The 25,946-nt window shown below is 40.1% G+C and overlaps 1 protein-coding gene across 1 annotated transcript in view; it reads right to left on the bottom strand.

Annotated features, from left to right (window-relative positions):
- Positions 1-25,273, bottom strand: part of LOC134649141 (telomerase-binding protein EST1A) — a 49,327-nt gene extending 24,054 nt beyond the window's left edge. Inside the window, exons 1-14 of the mRNA XM_063503855.1 lie at positions 23,896-25,273; positions 23,550-23,686; positions 22,647-22,807; positions 21,835-22,062; positions 19,778-19,946; positions 18,866-19,110; positions 16,420-16,551; positions 15,196-15,305; positions 14,326-14,485; positions 12,571-13,060; positions 12,379-12,489; positions 11,885-12,061; positions 10,415-10,476; positions 9,808-9,956 (exon numbers count right to left, since the gene is read on the bottom strand). Coding sequence (XP_063359925.1) covers positions 9,808-9,956; positions 10,415-10,476; positions 11,885-12,061; positions 12,379-12,489; positions 12,571-13,060; positions 14,326-14,485; positions 15,196-15,305; positions 16,420-16,551; positions 18,866-19,110; positions 19,778-19,946; positions 21,835-22,062; positions 22,647-22,807; positions 23,550-23,686; positions 23,896-24,949 — 3,385 coding nt within the window. The 5' untranslated portion in view covers positions 24,950-25,273. The remainder of the gene's footprint in view (positions 1-9,807; positions 9,957-10,414; positions 10,477-11,884; positions 12,062-12,378; positions 12,490-12,570; positions 13,061-14,325; positions 14,486-15,195; positions 15,306-16,419; positions 16,552-18,865; positions 19,111-19,777; positions 19,947-21,834; positions 22,063-22,646; positions 22,808-23,549; positions 23,687-23,895) is intronic.
- Between the last annotated feature and the right edge of the window lie 673 nt (positions 25,274-25,946).

Below are 25,946 nucleotides of genomic sequence, written 5' to 3'. Positions count from 1 at the left end.
TTCTTAAATTACTTTTAAACTACTTATCTTAAAATTATAAAAAAAAAATGTGGATTCTCACAATGAGCTCTTTCATATGATATATACCTAACACGATATAGTTTGCAAAACTTTGTTTTTTAACTGTCTCATTCACCCCCCAAAAGTGCCCCCTATGTTTAAAATTCATTTAATTACGTTACATGTCCGTCTTTGGGTCACAGACTCACATATGTGTACCAAATTTCAACTTAATTGGTTCAGCAGTTTCGGAGAAAATAGGCTGTGACAGACGGACAGCCAGACACACGAGTGATCCTATAAGGGTCCTGTTTTTTCCTTTTGAGGTACGGAACCCTAAAAACTAAGTAGATATTAATAAATAATAAATATAAACCCTAGAAAATAATGCTATTAAGAAACTATAAATAATATTATATGTATATGTATAATCATATTTATCCCTTAATTAGACACGCCAGTCCGCGTGCATTTTACGTGTAACTTTTTTTCTACAAGGTCGCACCCCGAGACCCGTCCTCGCGTACGTTAGTGTGCTTAGTTCCAAAAATAGAAGCTAATAAGCTTAAAAACGAGTTACCAACTTGTGAGAAGGTAATGCAAAAACACAGACTACCTCCTATAGACTCTACATTATGCAAGGTCGAATCAAAAGTTAAAAAGAATCTGCTGCCACACATAGGACATTTCGTGGTTGTAGGTAAAGTTCAAAACTACAAGCTGCACTAGTCATCTCACACACACATCATTGTATAAACAGCCGATGTTAATCCCTGAAAATCAACTTTTATATATAATTTTAGTTTACCTACGCACTTGTAGATATGTAGTAAATGTAGATGCTACTGAATTGAACCATTGCACTCTTCTATGAAATAGAGCGATTTCATTAGGGAGCTGCACGGGAGCCCCTTGTTTGTAAAGTATATTATAAATCTTAAGTTTCTGATTTAGGCCAAAATATTGAAAATAAAAACATACCACAGAAGCATAGTGGTAAAATTGAAAGGGCAGCAGCAGCTATTTGTTCAAGATTTATGCCACAAGCCACAAGGTTGACAGATCCTCCAGTGCGTGTATATGAACGCATGGAAGTGTACCTATATGAACTTTAGAGTCCCTATTTGCTCCGTCTAGTGAGTAAAGTAAAGCGATCCGTGTACAAAAACGGGCTGCGGGATAGTTAACTCTGGACGCCCTTCTATATTTATAATCCCAGCGTAACAGGACTGGGTGAGTTTAAGGCCGCTTTATTACGATAATAATAATGTATTCCTTACAAAAAAACAAAAGCCAGAGTATTTTTATGACACGCGATAACAGAGGAATAATACATTACATACCTAGGGAGGTGAATTCGTAAATGCTCCAGATCGCATGTGTTTTCGGTTCGGGCCATAAATATGCGATCTGGGATTTTACGAATTACCGCCCGTGGTTTGTCTAAAGTTTTACGTCTTGCCTTAGCCAGGAAGTGAGATTTACGTTGGGTGACGTAAAATATTTAAAGTCCAAAATGTCCGCAGATAAGATAAGCGATTTGAAGATACAACATATGTTATGCTACCGTAAATCCCGTTTTATGTGAAAACGTGTTTTCCCTAGTTAAAACTAGGTTTTCGTGACGCCTATATGAAAGTGCGTTATCCATCGCCTTGGTGACAACTATAGCTGGTCAAGCAAATCTTGTCAGTAAAAAAAGACGCGAAATTTAAATTTTCTATGGGATGATATCCCTTCGCGTCTAAATTTTTCAAATTTGCCGCCTTTTTCTACTGACAAGATCTGCTTGACCAGCTATAGTTTTAACTGAGATTTTTGCCTTGGTGAAAACTAGCCTTGATGACCATGATGTTTAAAAACACGGAGAACCCGACTTTTTCCGAAAAAGTAAGTGAAAATCCCCTCATAAGCCCTTATGATTTTCGACTCATTAGGATTGGATGGTATGTCGTGTTAGTTTGTCGTATCATTCAGTTTTCACTCAAATGCTGGGGGTTATTCCCACTAGACAAACTCAACATATACATACAGATCAAACTCTTAAATTTAACAACCAGTTAAGTATCTCAACTATCATACTAATGATTTGATTTTATACGTTCGTACGTAACTCATACACGTGCAGTACAAAGTCGTTAAATGCTATACTATGTATTTGTTAGAGGCGAATAAAGAGAGAACATTAAAAACTACCTATATGTTACAAATTAGAAAATCCTTTCTTTAGACTGTGTGTTGTCTCCCAGGGGTCCGTTTCTCAAAAGCTTGTAACTTGTAATACAAGTGGAAGTCCCTTTCTAACAAAAGCTGTCAAAAAGTGACATCCGCTTGTATTACAAGTTACAAGCTTTTGAGAAACGTATCCATGGGAGATCTCCATAACGCATGACATAGGGCCCGCATTCGGGCTCCGTTTTCAATGGTCGATAGAACCCGCATGCAGGGTTACAGGAGTTATGTATTTCATAACGTAATTATGAGTTTCACTAGTCTTTTCGTTCGCCTACGGAGAATCACCGCACGCCGTCAACATCGACCAATGAATCTGACCGTTAAATAAAAATATATGCGTAAACGGTACGTATAAAATAATATACAAATACTCTATAGCCGGTCTTATCACTAAAAAGCGATCTCTTCCTGACTTCGGTGGAAACCGACTTTAGATGTGAATTAGCAGTTTTTATTATTAACTCGTCTGTAGCTTGTATATTACAATGTATAGAATTAAGTACTACTTATGTTACTTATGAGTCAATTATTTGAGCGATCGAATGGTTCGAACTGTTCCAAGTTAAATATAAGTACCCGACATTGTTTTATATTTATGTGCCTATCTATATGCAACTAGATGTGTTCACTTTATACTTAGTTGGAAACGTAACATTTTCATTGTTGCGACATTGAATATAAATTATGTATTAACATACTAAAGGCAAATAATGAAACCTGTCAATGTTTGGACCAGATAGAAAAATAATGGTATTTTATTTCAATCCAAAAAAACTTCAGATATAATAAAAATTGAAATGATTTATCCATTATTATATGTGTTTATAATCTATAATACAATGTCTTGCACTACGATATTTGAGAGATATTTAGATTTAAGCATTATTGATATCGATTGCAGTTTCCAAGTATAGAGGACAGACAGAATAATTGCTAAATAAATGTTGAACTAAGCAGGCCCGAAACAAAAAATATAAAAAAGCCCTATAACATGAAAAAAGAAAAATCTGACTTTAATTTCAGGCGAAACTGGGTCTCGCGGCCATCTTGAAATCTCTAGGTTTATGTGCGTTTTTATACCATTTAACTGCCACAGTTGGCAAGAAATTATTTATGGTCAGATACGGACTGACTTACTGCACGGCTAGCACATGATTACCCGCGGGATAGCTCGCGCCGCGAGAGACGGCAGTCGCCCGTCACAAATTTCTATCTCTATCTGTCAATTCCTCGATTTTGGCAGCATGAGTTCGCACATCGAGAAAAGAGTTCCACGAGAGAGAGCCATTCCGCGCGCGACTTAGCCAATGTGGCCATTTATACATGGAACAAACTTTTCATTCGTGGCAACACTGAATCGGTAAAATAATAATCGGATAAGTAATGAATAGTCAGCCTTAGAAACGGAGCGTCCCTAGTCACGATAACTTTGTCTCTTTCTCGCAGTATGAAGAATAAGAAATAGCAAATATTATTTTTAAGTCGAAAATGTCAGTGTCAATACTGTCAATCAAAATTTGATTCGCTTTGTCGTTACAAGTTGGAATATATTATTATAATTATCTAAAGATTACCTACCTAATCATTAAAATACAACTCCTTACGAATAATTGGCGTTTTGTTAAAAGTTTTGGCTAACAAAATACCATCTTTACGAAGAAGTCAAGTTGTAAGTACTTACGTACACAATTCAATCTTCATAAAGCTCTTTTCCGTTGTATTTTGCAAAAAAATTACATTCCTTTTAAATCTTATTTACAGACTAAATATCTTATGCTAATCCCCGACATATCTCCCTTATGGCTGGCTAGCCGCTGCATTGCTGGCTTCGAAGATAGATTGAATGACAATCATGCACAAGCCTATCATCAAACACGGAGGTATTCTCTACACCTAAGCATGCTGCTGCTAACCGCAGCCCTCCTGCCATCACGGAGGACATAGAAGGGCTCAAGTTGGGAACCTACTCCGTGCAAGGACAGTCGAGTGTTGATAACACTTCTCAAATAATGTGACTTTTAAATAAATACTACCAAAAACTTTAAATGATTTTATTTACTTTGACCTTTTTGAGATAGGTACTCAGATTTAAGTACGATTCGTCGGAGTCGGAGCGCATTTCACATTTGTATGCCCAAAGCCGGTCGGCTGCTTGCGGATCGGATGACTCCGGACGGATTCTATCGCTTCTGCCACACATTATGTAAATAGGTACACTGAAAAAGCATTCCGGCGCGGCCCAACTCCAGCCGGTCGGTGGGAATCGTAACTTAAGGATTAGGCTAGTACCAACTCGTACACTACAAAGTAAGTATTACGGCTGTGGTCTTCTGTGAGGTGGAGTTTGAGTTGAGCTGCCAGATTCATTATTTGCATTCTTTGTGGAATGTTGTTTCACAAAATTTCGTCTAAATCGGTTCGGCGGATTAAGCGTCAAGAGGTAACATATAGTCAGCAGCAATAGTTGCTAAGCGGGCGTGGTGTTCAAAATTACCTTGACGCGCTCTTATTCTCTTAACAATAAAGTCGCGTCAAGATCATTTTGAACACCTCGCCCGCTTAGCAACTATTGCTGCTGACTGTACATAGGTACAGATTTACTTTTGCATTTACTTATTATAAGTGAGGTTGATCGCAATATTCAGGTCGGGATTGTGTTGTTTATAGGTATCCCACAATGAATGGAAACACCTAAGGAGCGACATAATATAGGTTGTCAACAATAATTGCATGTAAAAATACGCGTGTAAATATAACGGGTTAGCACTGATTGATAGCACGTAATTGTTTCCCGGATTAGCAATGTAATATTTTTGTATCAATTATTTATGTTTCTATTAATTATCCCCCAGTAAATTCGCCACCAAAGGTTTGCTTTGTTGATGTGGTCGTGATCGTACAATCTTAGGCTTAGATTTTTTTCTGTCGGATTTTCGTTTAACTTAAGACAACAAACAAGTCATTGTGAAAAAATATAATAATTTTGATATTAATGGCATGATCATGAAACTCAAGATTCAAATTATACTTAAACAAAAAAGTGTTGTAGTATGAAATAAATATAAAATATGGAAAATTATCTTTCTTTTAGAACAAAAGTCAACAAAACTTCGACCAAATGCGCTTGTCGCCAAACTCAGTACCGGGAGCAAACCCTAGTCGCGACCCTCTAGCCTCGAAGACAATTTCTCTCATTTTGACGTTCAAACGCGGGACATTTTGTCTCCCATAGTACACTCGTGCTACGATTTTCGAGAGTATCCCGCGTGGAACTGTCAAACGACAAAATTATGTCGCTTTGACATTTGTCCGCGAGACAGCGGGTTGTCGCGCGGCTCTTATGCTACCGATTCGCGAGAGAGCTCTATGTCGCGGCATTTTCTCGCCTGTCGACTGTCGCGCCCATCATGTGCTAGCCGTGCTGATGTGCCTAAGGAAACTTTCCAAAATTGCGAAATGTTTCGGAAATTTAACGTAGGAAAAATTCGGAAAATTTCTCACATTTTTGTATGAGAATTGAAACTTTCCCATTTTAAATTTAAATTTCCCATATTTCCTAGTGAAAGTTTCATGAAATTTCCGAGAATTTATAGAATTTTATGGAAACTTTCCGCAACTTGCACATCTGTAGCTAACTGACTGAAGCATAGAAGGTAGCATCCTATAGAAGTGGTCTACGCGTGCCTCCGTGAGGGACAATACATACGCAATGCGACGCTATGATTGGTCGAATTTATTTGTTGCCCACCATAATCCATACTAATTTATGGTGGGGAATAAAAAAAAAGTTTGACTGTGACAAGGACAAACAATACTAGCGCTTTCGCTGCTACTCCTACTGAAAGATACATAAGACTATCCCGTTCTGTCAATTATCCCCACCACTCATGCCCAATCCAGTTTAATACTAGATTCATGGGCTAAGCCAACTGCATGAAGCCGATTTGTTTTATGCTAAATACATAAACAAGTTTTAGTTTATAACTTGGCTATCTTCTACTAGAAAATGCCATAGATAAGTGGTAGACTTTAAGATAACGCATTTATTGATGTCGAATCCGGTTGAGCATACGACGTTCCATATTTTAAACTTCATACGTTACTGGTCGATGTCTGCGTTGCGTCGTCCGAACGAATAAATGTCGATTAACGACTAACGCTTTATCACTCTTTATTACAAGGCAATAATAGGGTTTTTAGGGTTCCGTAGCCAAATAGCAAAAAACGGAACCGTTATGGATTCGTCATGTCTGTCTGTCTGTCCGTCCGTATGTCACAGCCACTTTTTTCCGAAACTATAAGAACTATACTGTTGAAACTTGGTAAGTAGATGTATTCTGAGAACCGCATTAAGATTTTCACACAAAAATAGAAAAAAAAAGTAAAAAATTTGGGGGTTCCCCATACTTAGAACTCATCAAACCCATACCCATCTATGGATAGGTCTTCAAAAATGATATTGAGGTTTCTAATATATATTTTTTTCTAAACTGAATAGTTTGCGCAAGAGACACTTCCAAAGTGGTAAACTGTGTCCCACCCCCCCTGTAACTTCTAAAATAAGAGAATGATAAAACTAAAAAAAATATATGATGTACATTACCATGCAAACTTCCACCGAAAATTGGTTTGAACGAGATCTAGTAAGTAGTTTTTTTTAATACGTCATAAATTCCCTAAATACGGAACCCTTCATGGGCGAGTCCGACTCGCACTTGGCCGCTTTTTGTTACTTGTTTAAGCTGATTCAACATCGACAATAGGGTATTTGACTACTAGTCAACTCAGTTTCTTTTTCCGAACTGTCAAAACGATTTGCCACTGGAATTTATACAGGGTGCTTCCTGTAACAGGAGCAATAAATTAAACTGTAGGCTGTACTCCTCAAACTGACCAACATTTGTTCAGCATCTTTTGAAAATAACTCATGTTTTGATTTTTATTACACTTTAAAGTTTATTCTAAGGCGCAATGTATTGCAAATTTTGTTATGTTTAAAGCGTGACAAGCAACGTCAAACACACTGATGTCAGCGTACATTGAAGGCAATATTTATTTTGTATGAAAAAGAGGAAGTCTAAAAGATTCATAATTTTTAAAAGTTGCTGAAGTTGGTCAGTTTTAGGAGTGCAGCCTTTAGTTTAATTTATTGCTCCTGTTACAGGAAGCACCCTGTATGAACTACTAGCAAATGACGTGACGGGCGTCACGGCCAAGTTACCTACTATTTACAGTTCTATATGATTTACAAAATAAAAATTATGTCTAAAACTGCTGTCTACGTTTCTCCATTAAGAGGAAAGGGGATGGTCGCTTCCACATACAAACGTTGTCCCCAATTTCCTCTCTGGATATTGACATTAAGGAAATATGTAGAACATTACGATACAAGTGCGAAAACTCGGGTCTGTAGGACATGTAGAGAATAACCAACACAGACTTAAATATAGACGACGCAAATGCATCTACTTTGCGTGTTCGAACCCCGACCAAGCGTTGAGGTTGGCCGTCGCTATTGACATTCCACGCGCGCCAGTTGTTGCAGCCGGTAGTCCGTAAAAATGCCTCGTTGCGTGATAATTAACTGCAACAGCCCAAAAATTGCAAGCACCCAAGGGCAAGGACATATTTCCTAACACAAGTAATTTTAAAATGATATTATGCGTAAATTCATATTAAAACAATTTTTAGGGTTCCGTACCCAAAGGGTAAAAACGGGACCCTATTACTACGACTCCGCTGTCCGTCCGTACGTCCGTCCGTCCGTCCGTCCGTCTGTCCGTCCGTCCGTCCGTCCGTCCGTCTGTCACCAGGCTGTATCTCACGAACCGTGATAGCTAGACAGTTGAAATTTTCACAGATGATGTATTTCTGTTGCCGCTATAATAACAAATACTAAAAACAGAATAAAATAAAGATTTAAGTGGGGCTCCCATACAACAAACGTGATTTTTGACCGAAGTTAAGTAACGTCGGGCGGGGTCAGTACTTGGATGGGTGACCGTTTTTTTGCTTGTTTTTTTTTTGCTTGTTTTGCTCTATTTTTTGTTGATGGTGCGGAACCCTCCGTGCGCGAGTCCGACTCGCACTTGGCCGGTTTTTTTTAAGTATTCCAAGTTGTGATTCCAATAATATACCTAACTATAGATTAACGTTACAAAACTATATTTACATTACATTGCGCGTTTGCTTTGAGCGTTTGATCTGACGTTGTGAGTTAAGAGACGATGAATATCGGAACTAGCGATACTGTCGCGCATCGCTTCGACTTCGTGGTACAGGCCGTTTATCATTCGTCTGTCAAATTTAGCGACTAGTGTTGTTCGTTCTACCGATCGCTTCTAATATATATTAACTATTTAAAAAAACTATTAGTAGTTATTGATAAAAAAAAATCATGTCCTAATTTTACACGACACCTTTAAAAAGAAGGGTCGTTTAACCACATACGATTATATGTCTGCCTATACGTTTAGTAGGGTTATAAATTTCTATTGTGTTAAAAAACTTTCATTATTTTTGTTTTTCACATGATCCAGTCATAGATTTTGAAAATACCAGTTTCATTGAAGGGAAAAGTTGGGAAGAAGATCATTCGTCTGTTTTTATCATTCGTCTGTCAGAAAATCGATGTCCTTCATGACAATTGATTTGTGATTTTTGTGTTCGGGTTCGTGGTTCGCGGGGGCGCGGGGAGTGAGCGAGCGAGACCGCAGATATAAAATCTATGAGTATGAGCAAGACAGTTGAATCGTAGCGGGGCAGAGGGGCATCGGTGTCTTTGAATCGGTCAGGATTTCCCATCACTAAATTGCGGCGGTGACGTCACAGTAGGTGGTAAAAAGTCGGCACGCTTGGTTTCAATACAAATCGTGATATTTGCTTCTTCTAAAAAAAAAAAACCGGCCAAGTGCGAGGCGGACTCGCGCACGGAGGGTTCCGCACCATCAACAAAAAAACAAGCGAAAAAGCGGTCACCCATCCAAGTACTGACCCCGCCCGACGTTGCTTAACTTCGGTCAAAATTTAAATCACGTTTGTTGTATGGGAGCCCCACTTAAATCTTTATTTTATTCTGTTTTTAGTATTTGTTGTTATAGCGGCAACAGAAATACATCATCTGTGAAAATTTCAACTGTCTAGCTATCACGGTTCGTGAGATACAGCTTGGTGACAGACGGACGGACGGACGGACGGACGGACGGACGGACGGACAGCGGAGTCTAAGTAATAGGGTCCCGTTTTTACCCTTTGGGTACGGAACCCTAAAAAAACTATGGTATGTTTAAGTCTGTGATAACCACCTTCAGCGTTGGTTGCTTCGAAGGCGAACATGGTGAACGCGGAATTGGCGCAGCATCTCCATCCTAGAGGGCAGTGTGTCATATATACCTTTGGCGTTGACGGTGGCTTCGACGGCGAACATGTTGAGCGCCGTGAGCTGGAGGAGGCGCGCGGCCGGCGTGGGCAGCGGCTGCCGGTGCAGCAGCGCGCGGAACTGGCGCAGCATCTGGCCCGCGCTCTCGTGGAACGTCTCCATCCTAGGACAGTGTGTGATGAGTCTGAACATACCTTTGGCGTTGACGGTGGCTTCGACGGCGAACATGTTGAGCGCCGTGAGCTGGAGGAGGCGCGCGGCCGGCGTGGGCAGCGGCTGCCGGTGCAGCAGCGCGCGGAACTGGCGCAGCATCTGGCCCGCGCTCTCGTGGAACGTCTCCATTCTAGGACAGTGTGCATTATGAGAGTGGAAATGCCGAGCGTGGGGCTTGGTTTTCTATTGGAATTGAATGAGTAAAATGTGTAAGCTGTAACCTTATGTTAACATTCGGACGTTAACCCTTTGACCGCCAATGATGTCAACTGACGCGCGCGGCTAAAGCTCAATATCAATCTTCGTGCAATACCACAAGGTTACAGCTTTAGCTAGGTTTTTAGACCAGCTGACGAGCCAGTCGAAAGTCGAATGCGAGTACAGATAAACTCTAAGTTATATTATTCGTAAGGTTCTAGAGCGAACCGTAAGTTAATCGAGTTCATAATGAGACAATGATGAAATTTAAACAAGAAGGACCATACTGATACCAACATCGGAAGATTTCGTTTTTGACGACCAACCTTCGCATTGTTTGTGTTTGTGTAAATATGAACTATATGGAGTTATATATATGATAAAACTTACCCGATTTTAGTAATGAGCTTCCCGTGTACGTGTAAATAGCTCGTAATGAAGTTTTTGTTTAACTGCAACAAAACAGATATATCACACATTGCTGTCTTCATAATATTATCAAAGGTATGGACAGAAAAACAAATAAAACCTTAGGTCACCGAAAAACAAATATGGAAATTGATACAGATAAAACAGTTTTGTTTATGTGGTTTTATAACAGATTTTTTTTAAAGAGTGGCATCCACACCTCGCGCTGCGTAGCAGTTCCACCATTTTCATACACCTTAGACATACTCTACTAAAGCCAATTGAAAAAGCTCAGGAGTGATACCTCAACAGGAGTCATGTTCGCGAGCCGCTCCTCCAACAAGTCGTGCTGCACCGTGGTGGTGCGATGGCCGCTCGGCCGCACCCACACGTCCCGCCGCGGTCCGTGCGTGCTGTCGCCATTAACAAACACCTTACATGTACTCTAGTAAAGTGTGCCACTTCAAAAAGCTCAAGCGTAATACCTCGACAGGAGTCATGTTCGCGAGCCGCTCCTCCAACGAGTCGTGCTGCACGGTGGTGGTGCGATGGCCGCTCGGCCGCACCCACACCTCCCGCCGCGGTCCGTGCGTGCCACAGACAATCCAACCTCTAGACATAGCATAGTCGCGCTACCCCCTCTGCCACACATACGGTAGCGTTACTCCATCTTCGAGTCAATCCCGTGCCGTGATTGGTCCGTGTTTTTGAACGGACCAATCACGGCACGGGATTCGCTCACCTCGTCCCCCCGCACCCCCGTATTTTTGGCAGCATCGGTTTCATGAAAGAATTGGCCTAAGCTCAGTCTAGAGGTTGGATTGTCAGTGGTGCGTGCTGTCGCCATTAACAAACACCTTACATGTACTCTAGTAAAGTGTGCCACTTCAAAAAGCTCAGGAGTAATACCTCAACAGGAGTCATGTTCGCGAGCCGCTCCTCCAACGAGTCGTGCTGCACCGTGGTGGTGCGATGCCCGCTCGGCCGCACCCACACCTCCCGCCGCGGTCCGTGCGTGCTGTCGCCATTAACAAACACCTTACATGTACTCTAGTAAAGTGTGCCACTTCAAAAAGCTCAGGAGTAATACCTCGACAGGAGTCATGTTTGCGAGCCGCTCCTCCAACGAGTCGTGCTGCACCGTGGTGGTGCGATGGCCGCTCGGCCGCACCCACACCTCCCGCCGCGGTCCGTGCGTGCTGTTGCCATTTACAAACACCTTACATGTACTCTAGTATAGTGTGCCACTTCAAAAAGCTCAGGCATAATACCTCGACAGGAGTCATGTTCGCGAGCCGCTCCTCCAACGAGTCGTGCTGCACCGTGGTGGTGCGATGGCCGCTCGGCCGCACCCACACCTCCCGCCGCGGTCCGTGCGTGCTGTTGCCATTTACAAACACCTTACATGTACTCTAGTATAGTGTGCCACTTCAAAAAGCTCAGGCATAATACCTCGACAGGAGTCATGTTCGCGAGCCGCTCCTCCAACGAGTCGTGCTGCACCGTGGTGGTGCGATGGCCGCTCGGCCGCACCCACACCTCCCGCCGCGGTCCGTGCGTGCTGTCGCCATTCTCCGTCGTCTGGGCGCCTTCCGCTGCGGCCCGCCGCTTCCTTTCTGCGGCTTCGTACTGAAAGTTTACGACATTCGCAATTAGGGTCTCCCCAAACTTATCGACGCGGAATCGGCAATGCCAATAGAAATGAAACTTTATGTCCACGCAATAAGAGCGAAAAAGACGCCGACGCGTCGGCCGTCGACGGCCGAACGGAGCCGAACCGAACCTTACCTGTTTATGCTGTTTACTATCGGCTTTCGCCGAATCCGCGTCGATAAGTATGGGGAGACCCTTACCCGAATACACTTTAATCTTTCTTCGCCTTTCTCTTATTACATGGTGAAAAATTCAATGAATATAAAATATATAAAGTTAAATGATATACTTACTTTTTTCCTATTTTCATCGAATAATGACAGCAAACTTTCCCTCGCAGATGCAAACGGATTCGACGACATTAAACTTCTCATATAATAGTAAACTGCATCTAATTTTCTCCTCTGAAAAACAAATGTTTACGATATAGATATATTAACCCACGTACGACATGGTTTTTTTTTAAATAAATAAGCAGTACTTACAGCATAAACCGCTAATATAGCTAACTGATTATATGGCCGCCCATTCTTTGGATTGATCTGTTGAGCTTTCGTATACCAAAATTTACTCTTAGCAAAACTATTAGTCTCATTGATTTGCTCCTTGTATCTCGTCAAATCGCCCAAGAAAATATACAGTTTTTGTACAGAGATTAAAGCTAGCCCGATGTAGCCCAGGCCTTTCGGTGGCAAGACGTGGTTGTCGTTGATGAAATCGTCAGTATTAAACTTGTAAGTCTTTTCCAACAATTGAACGAGATTCTCGAAATAATCATTTCCTTCTTCGATAATTATATTTAGGAGCTTGACGGCTTTTACTTTGTCTTCTGGCGAAACCTGTGTTAAATTTCTTCTTAATTTTTCTATGAAATTGTAATACAAAATTTTCCAAAAGTTGTGCTCTACATTTTCAGCTTGGCAGTATTTGAGATCGGACATTAGAAGTTTCTTGAGGGCGTCTTGTAAAAATATCCTGGAAAAATAAAAAAACGTTAAGCTCATCTTCATTACGACTAAGGCCCACTTGCACCATTTCACTAACCCGGGGCTAACCGGTTAAACATGACGTTACCATAGTTACCAGTACAATTTGACACTAAGTTAACGGTTTAACCGCTTAACCCCGGGTTAGTGGGATGGTGCAAGTGGGCCTAACGAGGTTAGGAGGATAGTGGATGACCGTTTCTCCATACAAACATAGTCCTCATTTTCCTTCCTATCAGATCGCCTCAATAGTTATTTGTACAACAAGAGATCAAAGTTTGATATTTCTTCGAGTGCTTATTTTGAGTCCCGTGCAAGCGAAAGATTCTATACTCGCTACGCTCGTGAATCTAATTTAGAATCTTGAGCGTAGTAAGGGACTCAAAAGCGCACGAGATGTAAATAACTTTGATCTCGTGTAGTTCACAAAACTTTTCACCTCAGCAGTGAGAACATATTAGAGAACCCGAAAAATTTATTCCTTCTTCATCACTTACCTCTATTCACTCATGTTTTCTTAAGATATACCAACAATTAAGTTTTCACCTCAGCAGCTCGAACAAGGGTACTTTGCTACTTAAAAACAGTGAGCAAATCGCATTTTGCTCACTGAGTGAGCAAAATCGCATTTTGCTCATTTTGTCTCACTCAGTGAGCAAAATGCGATTTTGCTCACTGTTTTTAAGTAGCAAAGTACCCTTGTTCGAGCTGCTGAGGTGAAAAATATTTTCTATAATGTTAAATAGGTATCCAGAGAGCAAAATGGGAACTACGTCTTAAGAACCAAACCCAGATGAGACAATGTCCCATTAAAAGTTCCGATGACAAACTAAAATTTAACTCCCGTAGTCAGGACGCGTCTTATTAAAGTTTGAAATATGAACCAGCAACAGCAGCACTGTACCACACTGAGCGCTCACAACTGTTCGAGTTTCAAATTTTTCGGCCTCTGGTGCTGCTATTTAAATAACGTAGGTATAGAAGAATACAGAAGGCTTTAATTCCTATGACGACAGTCAGTCGCACTCCTTCTACTGCTGAGTGCAGGGGTCGGAAAAGCGCGGCTTGCGAGTCTTTGAAGGTACCTACGACTGCGGCTGTTCGAGCCTCTCAAAACATTAACACTTAAAAGTTATTAGACCACTGAAAACAACATGGGCGACTCTTTGAGATGCCTAAAACTGGTGATTTCTATGTACATCCTTTAAGTCTTCTTCTCTTCAGTTTGCTGACCCTTGAACTAGTGGACAGTACCTAGTGTCGGCGACCTCGTGCCAGTGGTCGAGCGCCACGGGGCCGAGCAGCGCGTGCGCGTGCAGCACGGCGTCGGCGCGGTCCACTTGCTGCAGCAGCTCCCGGTGTCGCGCCCCGCGGGAGTCGCCCGACTCGTTCCTGCCTCCGCACTCTGACATCCCTTTAAAGAAAAAGATAGATATAGCTGGTCAACCAAATCTTGTCAGTAGAAAAAGGCGCGAAATTCAAATTTTCTATGGGACGATATCCCTTCGCGCCTACATTTTTCAAATTTGCCGCCTTTTTCTACTGTCAAGATCTGGTTGACCAAGTATAGATAGAATACTCCATTTAAAAGAAGTCTACACACAAAACTTATTTTTAAATGGAATAGGAATGAAATATAAAAAGTTTTTGACTGTTAAAAACTTAGTCTTATTTTTACCCGTGTTTTATATTTAGCCCACCTGACCCTATTTAGTACAAAAGCTTTTATCGCTGACTGTACTTTTTTTCGACAGGCAACTGATACTCATCGACACAATTCTAACAACCCCTAAACACAATTCGTTTGCGTTGTTTTTATCACAGAGTTCCCATTGTTTACATATACCTATTATGTATGCAAAACTTCAGCTCAATCGGAAATCGGGAAGTGCGTCAAATTTAGCATCCAAGATTTGACCCACACTAACGGGGCAAGTTAAATAAAAGCTTGCAAAAAGGATTGCAAACGTCAAACATCAACATTTATTTAGCAAATAGGCCACAAGGACACTTTTTCAAGTCAACATGAAACTTACATACAAGCAAATTTTTGATTGGGCTACCTGCGCCCATTATCATTTTCACACTCGTGCATTAAAATTACAATTCAATTCCCACACTTACCTCTTTCCATTCTTGAATTAATTTGTGTTGGACTAGTTTGTACTATAATTGGTTTGGATGGATTATGATAATCATACAGGGTTTTCTGATTTTCAACCGAGCCACCGCGACTGAAACAAATTTTATATTTATTATTATTGTACCATGGTATAATAATATACTCCGCCTGGTACTCTCTTCCGACTTGACCTTGACCACGTGACTGACACAAGCCTACGTCATCATGAGACAGCGCTATATGATAATATGCGATAGCGCTATATAAAGTGGCAATGTTATTGTGACGTAGGCTTGTGTCACTCTGGGAAGAGAAGACCATGTTTTATTAGACTATGTATTGTACAAGCCTTATAGGCCTTAAATCAAAACATTCCATGTCTACTAATAATAGCCTTCGATTTATCGACACATATACACTGCCAACGGCCCGCTAGGCTGGTTCTCAGTTTGTAGCCGATTTTCGCTACAAAGCGGAAAAAACGTGTGACTCACGTGCGAACGTAGCGCGATGCTCAAGCAGGCAGTGAATGCGTTAGCGTTACATGTGGTTATCGCACTGATGCGAATCCGCATGCCGCTCCGGGGTGTGAGCAAGACAGCGCTATGCACGTAAGTAGCGATGTCTCGCCCGAATACCGGACCGATTGGCGTGCAGATCCGCACCAATATGAGGAGAAATTAATTCAAGTAAAAACAAAAACAGGACTAGCCTATGGAATGTTTCATTGACGTTTTTTTTATATATTTAATGGTTTATCGTTTATCAATATAACTACAATAAAATATAACAACTGTGTACATATGAATATTATTGATACAAACGTTTTGTTTACGTATACCGTTTACAATATAAAACCGCAGACATTAAAATATTACTGTGGGTAGGTGTCACCAAATTCTTACCCCCTTATTAATAAAACTTTACGAGCCTGATTTAGTTAAATTAAGTTTTATCCCTTTCATACAAAAACATAAGTCAAAATGACAGATAAGGACAAACGATTATTAGCTAATTGAGGTTACACTACAGCGCGTTTATGAATAAGGGGGCTAGGCTATACATTACCAGCAGGAGCGGACAGATTTTTTAAATTGATGTGCCGATTCAAAATGTATATCAGTCGGCGGCCGATCGTAAAATCAGGCAGATCATGAAATTCCTGGCATATCATGAAAACGTGAAAATCATTGTCACAGTTAGCTATTTAAAGTTATGAAACATACCTTTGGTCTTTAGGTAAATGAGAGTTTTGCGGCAATATTAACAGCCCCGGCTGCGAGGTTGACGTTTCCGATATGGATTTGTCGGACATGACGCTGTTTAGCCTGTTCCTTTGATGCGTGTTTTCAGGAGCTCTATAAAAAAATAAAACATATAATTTACTAGTCTTCCCGTCACTCTGTTTGCGTAGAATTGGTATTTTCATATACCATTTCCATAATAAATTCCCCCCTTGAAGGGTGATTTTCGGGATCAAATCACGTCCTTCCTCAGGATTCAACAAACTATCTATCCGTACCAAATTTCATCCATATCGATTAAACTGATTAAAGCATGAAGAGTTGACAGACAGAGAAACAGCCAGAGTAACTTTCGTATTTATAATATTAATATGGTTATTTAACCTGACTTCTGGATATAAATTAATAACTACACACACACACATACACACTAACTTTAAGTACCTAACTTGTAACTACAGCTGGCAAAAAAGAGTAGAAATTAAAAAGTGACAACACTGTAGTTGCCACTTTTTAATTTCTACTTTTTTTTTGCCAAGCTGTAACATAATATTGGACTTGTCCTGAAATAAATATTATTGAATAACACAAAGTCAGCAAAAGATCAATAACGATTGGAGTAAGCCATTGTACTCAAGCACTTGACATAGATCCCCCAATGTTGAAAGGGCGCGAATGCGTCATTGGATCGCGGCATTAATTTATAGTGTTTACATTTCGAACAAAGAAACTTATGTTTGCATCATTACTAAACTAAATAGGTACGAGTGTTGTGCTAAGCTATCGGCCCTTACAAAAATTTTTTTACCCAATGTACACTCGGCTGCAAAAGTTTATGGCCACTCAATGCAGTTTGGCAGCAGCTTGCTGTACGGTATAAACAACACAACTTTTGATCCTGTTTTGCGTTTGTTTCCTAATTAGAATGGTCCAGACCATAAAAATATGTGCCGAGGAGGCTCGAACTCTCAGCTCCGGCAATTTTTTGCATTTTAAAGGGTCTTTTAGAGTTAAGGTAAGATAAGATAAAGATAAAAGTTAGTTTATATTCAAGTAGGCATAATTACAATGTGCTTATGAATGTCAAATAAAGCTAGGTAGACCGGCAAAAGCGGTAGGTTAATAGTATTTTATGCAACCGTTGTTTAAGAGAGGTCAAAAAAGGTGAGTGGCGTGAGTAACAATTTGAGGCGAAGCCGAAAAGTTGTTAATAAAGACGCCACGAGTATTTTTTGACTCAGTTAAACAACGTTGCATACAATACTTTTTCTACGACCAAGCACTTACTTTGAAATAAAATTGAAAATATAACAAATATTTTTAATTCAAGTAGCAAAAATGGAGGGTACGGGCGGGAAAAGAATAAATGAATTAATGAAATTAAAAAAAAAAAACATGTTTATGGTTCACTTATTTGTCAGAGATGACATTTAAAATAAGGTTGGCAACACTGTATTTCATTCAATATTTTTTAAATGGTCATTACACGAAGTATCGTAAAATCGCCAAAAAGATACTGCGTGTAAGCACAAATTCTTTTTTGGGGAATAGACTAAAGAATTGTCTTGACAACTATAAGGTAGGGTATTAAAGGTGTAGGCCCGACCCTTTAATTGACAAATAAAAGTACGGGAGTAGAAAATAGTATTTTATGCAACCGTTGTTTAAGAGGGGTCAAAAAAGGCGAGTGGCGTGAGTAACAATTTGAGGCGAAGCCGAAAATTGTTAATAAAGACGCCACGAGTATTTTTTGACTCAGTTAAACAACGTTGCATACAATACTTTTTCTACGACCAAGCACTTACTTTGAAAAAAAATTGTAAATCAAACAAATATTTTTCATTCAACAAAAATAATACTACAAGTGGAATCATATAGGACATATAAATGTAGGTAAACAAACAAACCCGGCCACCGCGCCCCGCGCCCCACGGCCGGTTGGTCAGCGACACCTTCTGGTAACTCATGAGTCATGAGGCCCTGGTACTTGCTCTTAGTTAAATTACAATTTTGGATAGTTTTTTTCTCGATTTTGGCCACAGTAGCCTATGGAGACTAACAAGCAACGCTAAGCGGTGTTCGTAGTCTATGGATCTTGCTATATTACGGGTGCCACATGCGAGTTTCTGATTTCTGAAGCAACTTTATTGTTTCTACTAGTTAGTACTCATCTGTCAGAGATGACAATTAAAATTAGGTTGGCAACAATGTATTTCATACAATATTTTTTTAAGTGGTGATTACACGAAGTATCGTAAAAGTACCAAAAAGATACTGCGTGTATGCACAAATATTTTTTTGGGGAATAGACTAAAGACTTGTCTTGACAACTATAACATAGGCGTTTAAAGGTGTGTGTGTAAGACCTTTTAAATGACAAATAAAGGTACGGGAGTAGAAAAAAGTATAAAAGAGAACGCAGGCTCACGTGTGCTTCTTGGACTCGAGTATCTCCTCCCGCCAGTTGGTGGTGGTGGGCTTGGGCGTGGCGGCGGGCGGGTCGGGCGCGGGCGGCGCGACGTTCTCGGCGTTGCGGCGGCGCCGGCCCGAGCGCTTGCCGGCGCGCCGCCGCGGCCCGCCCGTCTCCGCCGGCTCCGGCGACGCCCGCCGCGACCCGCTGCCCGTGCTAGGCTGCGGGTGCGGGTGCGCCCAGCCGCCGTTTGTCACTTTTTTCTGGAACGAATGAACCGCGGTAAGAAGCCTGTGCACACCGGCTTGCGTGTGCGTGACGTGCGCGTGCGCCAAAATGTTGGAGCCGCACACGTCACGCAAGCGGTGTGCCGTCTCTCATAAGGATCTGTAAAACTATCATTGCCGCGTTGGCTGTCGTTAACAGAAAAAAATAAACATTAAAAAGTAAAACCAGCACCATACCGGCGCCCGCTATTTTCACTTAAAATTTAGTTGTATCAAAATAATGAAGTTAAATTGCAACTACAAGAGTGTTTTTGTATGGAATGAATTAATGTGATTAATTTTTGCAATGTAAATCAATGCTGAACGTAGTTTATAGTGCTGAATAATATATAATATACAATATCATTCCAGTTCAAGCGAAAATTCGTAACTGTAACTGTAAGTACTTTTGTAACTAATATTTGTTTTATTGTGATTTTTTCGCAAATGTATTAAAAAATGTCGTTCAATGTACGTGTGAAAGTGTTATTATTTACTTGTCCCGTGTCTTTTATGAGCCGTAGGCGAAATCTCGGGACTCGTAAATAATAACACACTTTTCACACTTGCATCGAAATGTACTATTTTTGCCCCATATTGGGATCCCATGTTTATTCCTCCCAGAATGAGGAGCTCCTCAAACTTACCAAATTGTATGAACAACTAACGAAAAAATCGACAACAAAATACAAATCGGCCCATTTACCTGATTATTCGACGACCATAAAGAGTTCTTCGCGACGGCGGCAGGCACTCGGAAGCCGTCGTGGTCCCTCGGGCTGAGCGCGCGGTGCGCCGACACGTCCCGGCTGTTGCATTGCGATACTATCCTCCTGCGGATTTACGAAACAATCCCTTGACGAATGGTGCAAACATAATAGAACTATTCAGAACTGCTATATTCCCTGTCAAAATAACTAATGCTCGACAACTATAGTTTGATAAACAAGTTTTGTTCGTAACCATAAAATTAAAAAAAAAACATATTCAATTCAACCCTCTTTTTGGATTATAATAATAGGACATGAAAAAGACTAATTCTCTCTGCCTATGACTCTAACCAAGCTATAGTTTGTTTGCCATGCAATTCCATTTACTAGATTTAGACACACTGAAATATTATCATGCCGCGATCAGAAAGGGATTAGAAATAACAGATTTCCATACACTTACGTCAAAATCAATATGGATTGACAGCTATCTCAATCCCTTTCTAATCGCGATTCAGTAATACTAGAGACAGCTAATCGCAACCGAGCTTGCCTAGTTGCCGCTCTTGCGTATTCGAGCGAAATAAAGGCTAATATAGACGAAATTTCGATTTACGATGTCGGCGGCAAGAGTCCGATTGTTCAAGTTAAAGTTTTGGAATGACATATGTATCTTGTGATGTAGCAATAAGACAACTACTGTTTTAAACTGATTATGAGCCTTGTAGCTTGAAATAATAGTTATTTACGATACAAGTGCGGAAAAGAGGAAATTCGAAACGAGGGGCGATAAATTACAACACGATCGAAGGGAGAGTTTTAAATCGACACGAGTTGCGAATTACCTATTCATACGCGTATCGTACAACGTTTTACAGTACATATGCCCCCTTAAATATTGGACATAGCAACGAAAAGTGCTTATTTACGCACTAGTGCGGGAAAGTAGCACCATATGTACTGTAAATAAATTTTATTATTTATTTAAAACTCCACAGCTGTTTTGTAGGTGTGGTGGTGAGCGCAAAGCACTTTTTTAATCGCCTGTCTATACCAATACTGCGTGACTTTTACACTTCAATTAACACTTGATGTAAATAAGTTTTTGGCACAAATTTCATTTTTGGTACAAGCTTTTATCGCTGACTGTACTTTTCTTACGACAGACAACTAATACTCATCGAGACAATTCTAAAAACCCTTAACACAATTAGGTTGCGTTGTTTCATCACAGACTTCCTATGGCCACCTCCTGTCTCCATCATCAGATCAGCTCGATGGTACCATAATATTGCATTGTCACCCGACTTACATGTGTCTGCAAAATTTCAGGTCAATCGAAAACCGGGAAGTGGATCAAATTTAACTTGCAAGATTTGATTACAGACAATGGGACAGGTGAAACTAAATAAAAGCTTGTAAAAAGTCCACCTTCTCTTGGCACCGTAAAGGTAGCGGATCATTGACATGTGACCTTTACCAGGCCCGTTACACCTACCAACTACCTAACCTACCCCTCGACGCGGACATTCCTCGCGGCCCATCAAATGTGCATTAGCATTTTTATGTCTCATTGTTTGAAACAAAAAAAAATATAATTCGAAAGTAATTAAAATATCTTCCATTAATGCCTATACGTATTAATAAGGTAGCATATTTTTTTATATATGTATAAGTAATTTTTTCGACGACCAACGAACTACTAAAAACCCGGCCAAGTGCGAGTCGGACTCGCGCACGAAGGGTTCCGCACCTTTACGCAAAAAAGGTAAACGTTTGTTAAATGGGAGCCCCACTTAAATATTTGATTTGTTTTTAGTATTGGTTGTTATAGAGGCAACAGATATACATCATCTGTGAAAATTTCAACTGTCTAGCTACCACGGTTCATGAGATACCGCCTGGTGACAGACAGACCGACGGACAGACGGACAGTGGAGTAATAGGGTCCCGTTTTTACCCTTTGGGTATGGAACCCTAAAAACGTAAAAACTAAAAATGATTTAATTACCCTTCTGTGCTCTGTTCCCTGCTGTATGACCTCAGAGATCTCCAATGATCCAGATCATCCCTGCTGTTACCAATTGTCGAAGAGCGATTACTTTTGTAACTGTCTCTCCGTTCTCTGTCGCGATTCTTCACACTGGGCGTTACGGCTTCGTGCTGAACGCTTACGTTACTGTCCTTTCTGTTACGTTCAGCCTTTTTCTCTGAATTTCTTTGCCCTCTACTGGAACTTCTGTAAGGAAAATTTTTGTTATAACATCTTGAATCATGCGTCATATTGCAATTCGTAAAATGTATTGATGTAGTGATGCAGTAGTGATGTATAAATTCATCTCACCAAATCATCATACGAAAGTTTGGATTCTCCAGAATAGAACATGTTATTAGATTATATATTTTTATATTAAATTCTAAGCCATTTATTTTACATACTTCTCAACATTTTAAAGGAATATGACAGCAGTTAATATTTTTTTTAATGTAATACTATGATTGAAAACCACACAAGTAAAACCTCCTTTAATCACCTAAAAATCACCTTTAATCAATAGAAACTTTAAGGGCTTAATTTTATATCAAAATAAAGTTATTTTATGAAATATGTATGTGCTTTCGAAGCTTTACTTATTTACTCTGGATATAACATTACCACCACTATTATTTACTTTTAGAGAATAGTAACTGTATGTAGAGAAGGAGCCATTATTAATCCATGGTCTCTAATGAACTCGAGGGAATAATAATAAAACAAACAGAAATAATAATAAAAATCACACAACTTTCGCTTTGCAAGAATTCTACCCAAAGAATACAAACCTCTTGTCTCTTCTACGGGATCTTCTCTTGGACTCCCTTGGCTCGCTAGGCTTGGCTTCCTGTGGCACTGTAGTCGGTGGTGGTATGTTCTGAGAGAAACTAGTGGACGTGTCATCCATGTCGTCCAGTTTAATATTCTTTTCCACTTCCTCCGTCCAATCCTAGGTTAAAATTAATAATTTCACCATTAGTTTTGTTTCAATCAGAAAAGTCTGTGACGATGCTATTAAGCTTAGAATAAATTTAAAAGTGGAAAAATTTACTGTTTGGGTGAGACTTGAACTCACGATACTTCACGACACACAACATGCTATCCTTGTGTGAGGTTTTGGTAGCTCAGATGGCAGAGCAATGGGCTAGGGATCTAGTGTCGTGAGTTCAAGTCTCAGCCAAGACAGTAAATTTTCAATTTTTAAATTTGACACATTATATAGAATAAAAATAACACCTATGAGACATTTAGAAAAGAAACACATTTAAAACACAAATATATGATTATAATATTCAACCAACTGTTATCATCATTTATTTATTTATTGATCAAATAAGTATACACAGCATGAGAGTATCATCAAATCAATCAATATACGAAATTTTTACAAAATAATTATACAAATTAATAGTCATTGCCCATCAATTACAAATGACCAATAACAACAATTAAACTGTTCCTCATTTTTCTCATAATAAACCTCAACTATTTTCTATTGTTATACCTAATATGGTATCAACTATCAAGTGGGTGTTTAGGCTCAACTCAAATTACAGAATTCATTTGCACTGGATGCCATAACCACTACGCTACCCAGTCATGATGGTATTTGGTAAAAGTTTCTCCAGTATTATGCAATCTTTAAAGACTTAAAGGTTGTTTCCTATAGACATTGTGAGAATTATAATTACCAAGTTTGTCATGTCAAGCAGATTTGATGAGCTGTGTGAAATAGCTTCAGTGTCATCATGTGTGTCAGAATCATGCTTCTGGTTCTCCTCATGGTAGGCATTTCCATGGTTTGATTTTATAATTCCATTTTTTGGTGCTGCAATGAAAATTATAGACAACATTTTTTGTAGCCGATTAAGTAGTGTATGATATCAAAACAGGAAATCAAATTCTTCTCACAGGAAGTGATGAACTTAAATTGTATATGTAAACAATGTTAATTTAGAAAATACTAAAGAAATACAAAAATATATTAACATCTGAATTAGCAAAAATTATATTAAACTTTAAATCAAAGTTGCTTACCATAATCATAAGAGCTTTTCTGGTTCAGTGTTTCCCTCTCATTAAGGTTTAGATCATCACTTGCGCTCGGCTCGCTCAAGTTCAGATACGAGTTGCTTGGGGTTGATCTTCTTGAATTTTGTACTTCATAGTTCTTCAAGTAAGAATTGATGAATTTTTCTCTGTCAAAGTTGTCATTGTCCCTGAGGCGACCCCGGCCTCTTGAAGGCAGGGTTTGGGACCAGCTGGAGTTGGTGTTAGTATATGGGCCCTGATTATAATTCGATTGTCCGGAATAATTTGAAAATTGCTTATTTTTTTGATCCATACTGTCAAAACTATGATGACCAGACTGTTCTAAAAACTTTTTCCTAAATCTTGGTGGTATGTTGTCTAGGTTTACCATGTACTTCGGGCGGGAGGAATCAGTAGCATATCCTGCCGAGTTGCGCCTGCCTGTAGGTGGTTTAGCCCCGGAACCTGATAGTTGCCGCCCTGCAGATGCCTCCATACTTCTACTATCCCTGTTTCTGTCAACATTTTTCACCTTATGGGCTGGATGTGTTGGTGACTGTGCCCTAGGTTCAGAGACCTGTCTATAATGTCTATTATAATTAATATCATTATTTGTACTGTCTTTGTTTTGATACTCTGCATATGATCTATCTCTCCTAGAGCCTCCCCTGGACCCTGATGCACTATTGAAGCCATGGTTATTGTCATGTTTATTCGACATTCTTCTATTCATATACTGACTAGAATTATTGTCACCCCGCATTGGCGCCTTGGTCTGTCGGTCCATATCATACCCCGACTCGCTGGACTTAGGCACGTACAGTTGTTGTTCAGGCTTCTTATGGCGGTTTACTTGCTCCCTGCCACTAGCGTTTACGTCTAAATCGTTAACAGAATTATGAGATCCGTAGTGACTTCGAGCTCTGGCCCCGTTTTCTACTTCGTATGAATCCATTTTTCCATCAAAACCATTACCAGATCGTCGCAATGGTCCACTGCCAGGTTTATACAGCTTTTGTTGTGGTTTACTTCTTCTGTACTCCTTACACTCATCATCCATAGCAATTTTACTTAACCGTATATAATTGTTACAACAATAACATATTGAGATTAAATTAACAATTCTTGATAAAACATAATCGTTCTGGTATGAGAACAATAATTGCGAAGTTTTGAATGCTAACCCACTAAGGTTAGGTGTCTCGAAATGTCTACCTGAATATACACAAACTGTTATTAAAAATAACCAATTGTCTATTCAAGCGTATGCTTCACTGAAACGTATGTATTTGTATAAAATGTAATTATTTAAACAATACATGGACTAATACACATTTATTGGGTTTAGACGATGAAGGTGTTTTTCGATTGGACAAACGTTTCAAAATTTAAGCTGTATCCAGACGAGTTGGGCAAATCGACCGATTTGATCAGGAAAATAATTGGCGCCAATCTCATCTAGCGTCCACACGTACACAATTTAATCACCAAATGCAAAATGCATATAATCGGTTTAGACTCTCGCGCGAGCCACGAGACGCGCCGCGAGCCGCGCCGTGGCGCGTCTCGTCAGACGCGAGTGTAAGCGGTGAGCTCGCGGCTCGTCTCGTGGCTCGCAAGCTCGTCGAGCTAATATAATTTAAACACTAACGGCACGGCATAAGGTTTATAACCGAATGACAAGCCGAACGCGAGTGTGTCGAGGCGAGCCACGAGACGCGCCGCGAGCCGAGCCGCGAGCCGCGAGTCTAAATCGGCTAATAGATACTAACTTCGAAAATTGGCATTTTTGTGTCCGCTCCTGCTGATTTGATCGGGGAATCAAATGGCGTTTGCATCCGCACTGGTCCGCACGGCCTGAATCCTAATTAGATCGGACAATTTCATCAGATTGGCGAAAAATTGTCTCGTCTGGACTCCACTTTACATGAATTTCTAAGGATATGCGCGCACGAGCAACTTTGTCGCCGCGACTTTGTGTTTTGTCTCTGTCGCACTTCACTTCGACACTTGAGTGCGACAGAGACAAAACACAAAGTCGCGGCGACAAATTTGTC

This window comes from Cydia amplana, chromosome 6, assembly GCF_948474715.1.
Source record: "Cydia amplana chromosome 6, ilCydAmpl1.1, whole genome shotgun sequence".
Taxonomy (NCBI): domain Eukaryota; kingdom Metazoa; phylum Arthropoda; class Insecta; order Lepidoptera; family Tortricidae; genus Cydia; species Cydia amplana.
This window is presented reverse-complemented; position numbering and strand designations above follow the sequence as displayed.